The following is a 2837-nucleotide window of genomic DNA, read 5'->3' as shown; positions in this document are numbered from 1 at the left end:
GTGACGTCAGTTTACCAACATGGTGGCTGCTGGCCTCCTCTGTGGTCTGACCGGTGTGGAGAACCGAGATGGACCGCTCCCTTCCCCCGTCTCGAACCCAGAATTCAGCCCTGAGTACGGTGCTTGCGCGGCTGGCAGAAACTGCAGAGCTGTAACCCTGCGTCTCTATCCCAGCGCGCGCTGCAGACTCTAGCCGCGGGGCGATTTGCTGAATAAGCAGTGTTACCCTCCGTGCGACAAACCTCTCACGTTTGAGTCCCCATAGCCGATCCTCGTGCGATGGAAATCCTTCCTCCAGGTTCCGGAGCACCCCACTATTGCTGGAAATTCCTAACAAGATATCCTTTAGCCGTCCTGACTTGTCATACTCCCACACAGTGAAGCAGCACACGGGGGCAATGCACTCCCCTCGCCGCCATCTTCCTTCAATTTTTGTTCTTTTTAAGTGCATGATCTATAATGCAAAGTTTAATAAATAATTATAATAGAAACACACATGTAATTATCACACACATCAAGAAATAGAACATTGCCAGCATCCTAAAAACCTCTGCCTTCTTGTTCCTGTTCTTGCCTGATCATCATACCCTTCTTTCTCTCCAAAAGTAACCACTGCTGTGACTTTTGCATGATTTTTTTCCATTTCCCACTGTTTTATCACTTATATATGCATTCCTAAAAAATACTTCAATTTTGCTTCTTTTTGAGCTTCATATTAGTGGAATCATAGGGTAAGTGTTCTTTGTGTTAACTTCGTGTGTAGCTATATTATATTCATTTTCATTGATATATATATATTAGTATCCCATTGTGTGTGTGTGTGTGTATGTGTTTTACAATTCATTTATACATTCTTTGTTCAATGAATCAATGTGTTATTTGCAATTTGGACCTATTATAATAAATGTTTTTATGTACAGTCATACACAAACACACACACACGCACGCACACACACGCACACACACACACACACACACACACACACTGGTGTTCACATGCTCACACTTCTGTAGGGCAGGGGTTAATAACAACAACCCATTTATCAAATCCATCTCATTATCTGTTGTTACAAATAATTTTTTATTTGTACATTTCCATGCCCAATCACCATTGTCTATAGTTATTTTTTGAGCAATAACAGCAGAAAAGAGTACTTACTAAAGAGACCATATGGTCCACAAAGCCTAAGGTACTTACTCTCAGGTCCTTTTCAGAAAAAGCTTATCAATCCCTGAGTTAAAGTATATATTTAAGATTTAACTTTTATGAAGCAGAGGATATGACATTTTGAGGCAGCTTGACTAGATATCCAGAGCAAATATGCCAATATACTAGCATAAGAGATGTTGGAGATTTTATTGCTCTACATATTTGCTGATATTTTATTTTGTCATACTTTAACATTTTTTCTAGTATATTAAGTGCAATATATCTTGGCAGTTTCATTTTGTGTTAAAATTTAGTGCCTTCTCATATATTTATTGGCCATTTGATTTCCTTTTGTGAAATGTTTGTTTTTACCAGTTTTCCTATTGGAATATTTGTTTTTATTATTGATTTTGAGAAGTTCTTTATATATTCAGTGTATTACTTCTTTGTTAGCTATGCATTTTGCAAGAAATCTTTACTTACCATGGGTCTACCTTTTGTATTCCCTGATGTCTTTAATAAACAAAAATCAGCTTTAATATGGTCATATTTGTTGGTCTTTTTCTCTCATGGTTAGTGCTTGTTATGTCATGTTTAGGAAATTTTTCTTTGTCCTGAGCCAATTTTAAGCCTCTCTTTCAATTAATGAGAAATGGTTGTACTTGGACTTTGTACATATAAAACCTAAAAGTGTCATTAGCTAACCAAAAATAAATACTTTCCTTGTTTACTACAATTTTTAAACTGACTTACATTTTTAAAAATATATTTAAAGATACTATCTTGTAATAGGGTTCTCCAAAGGATTGGAACTATTAGGAAGACTAGATAGATAAGAAGGGGTTTTTTTTAGGGAAATTGACTCACATGACTATGGAGACTGAGATGTCCCATGATAGGCTTTTTGTAAGCTGGAGAAGTAGGGAAGAAGGTAGTGTATCTTGTTCCAAGTCCAAAGGCCTGAGAACCTGGGAGCTGCTGGTGACGGTCCCAGAGTTTGAAGGTTGGAAAAACTGTAGTTGTGATTTTCAAGAGCAGGAGAAAATGAGTGTTTGAGCTCCAGAAGAGAGAGAGAACAAATTTGCCTGTTTTCTGCCCTTCTGTTCTATCCAGACCCTCAGATGTTGCATGATGCTGGACCACACTGGATGAGGCAGGTCTTCCTTACTCAGTCCACTAATGCCAATACCAATTTCTCATAGAATCACCCCCACAGGCATACCCAGAAATAATGTTTTACCAGCTATCTCGTTATCCCCTAACCCAGTGAAGTTGACATCTAAAATTAATCACATCTTCAATCATGGAAATTCTTAAAGCCATCATCTACTTTTTCTCTTTGAAATTTCTTACTTACATTTGATACTTTCCTAGAATATATAATGTGGTACTGTTTTCTTGTGGGTTTTTGTTAATTTGCATTTTCAAAGGATTTTTGACAATTCCCTCTTTTGTTTTTAATTAAATGAGAGTTTTAGTTAAATAAACACTTTTCATTCACCACTGATCCATTCTTGTTTTCAGGTCCTAAAGGTGATCCAGGTCAGACCATAACCCAGCCAGGGAAGCCTGGCCTGCCTGGTAATCCAGGCAGAGATGGTGAAATAGGACTTCCAGGTATGTGAGGAATTTATTTCAAAATATCTCTACCACTTGTTAGCTTCTTTTTTTTTTTTTTTTTTTTTTA

At 37.4% G+C, this 2837-nt stretch overlaps 1 protein-coding gene across 1 annotated transcript in view; it reads left to right on the top strand.

The window, feature by feature from the left end:
- Col4a5 (collagen type IV alpha 5 chain) overlaps window positions 1-2837 on the top strand; it is a 231190-nt gene that overhangs the window by 152025 nt on the left and 76328 nt on the right. The window contains exon 24 of the mRNA XM_048796868.1: window positions 2675-2767. Coding sequence (XP_048652825.1) covers window positions 2675-2767 — 93 coding nt within the window. The remainder of the gene's footprint in view (window positions 1-2674; window positions 2768-2837) is intronic.

Source organism: Marmota marmota, unplaced genomic scaffold, assembly GCF_001458135.2.
Source record: "Marmota marmota marmota unplaced genomic scaffold, marMar, whole genome shotgun sequence".
Taxonomy (NCBI): domain Eukaryota; kingdom Metazoa; phylum Chordata; class Mammalia; order Rodentia; family Sciuridae; genus Marmota; species Marmota marmota.
The sequence above is the reverse complement of the archived record's forward strand: the minus strand, read 5'-3'. Positions and strand labels throughout refer to the sequence as shown.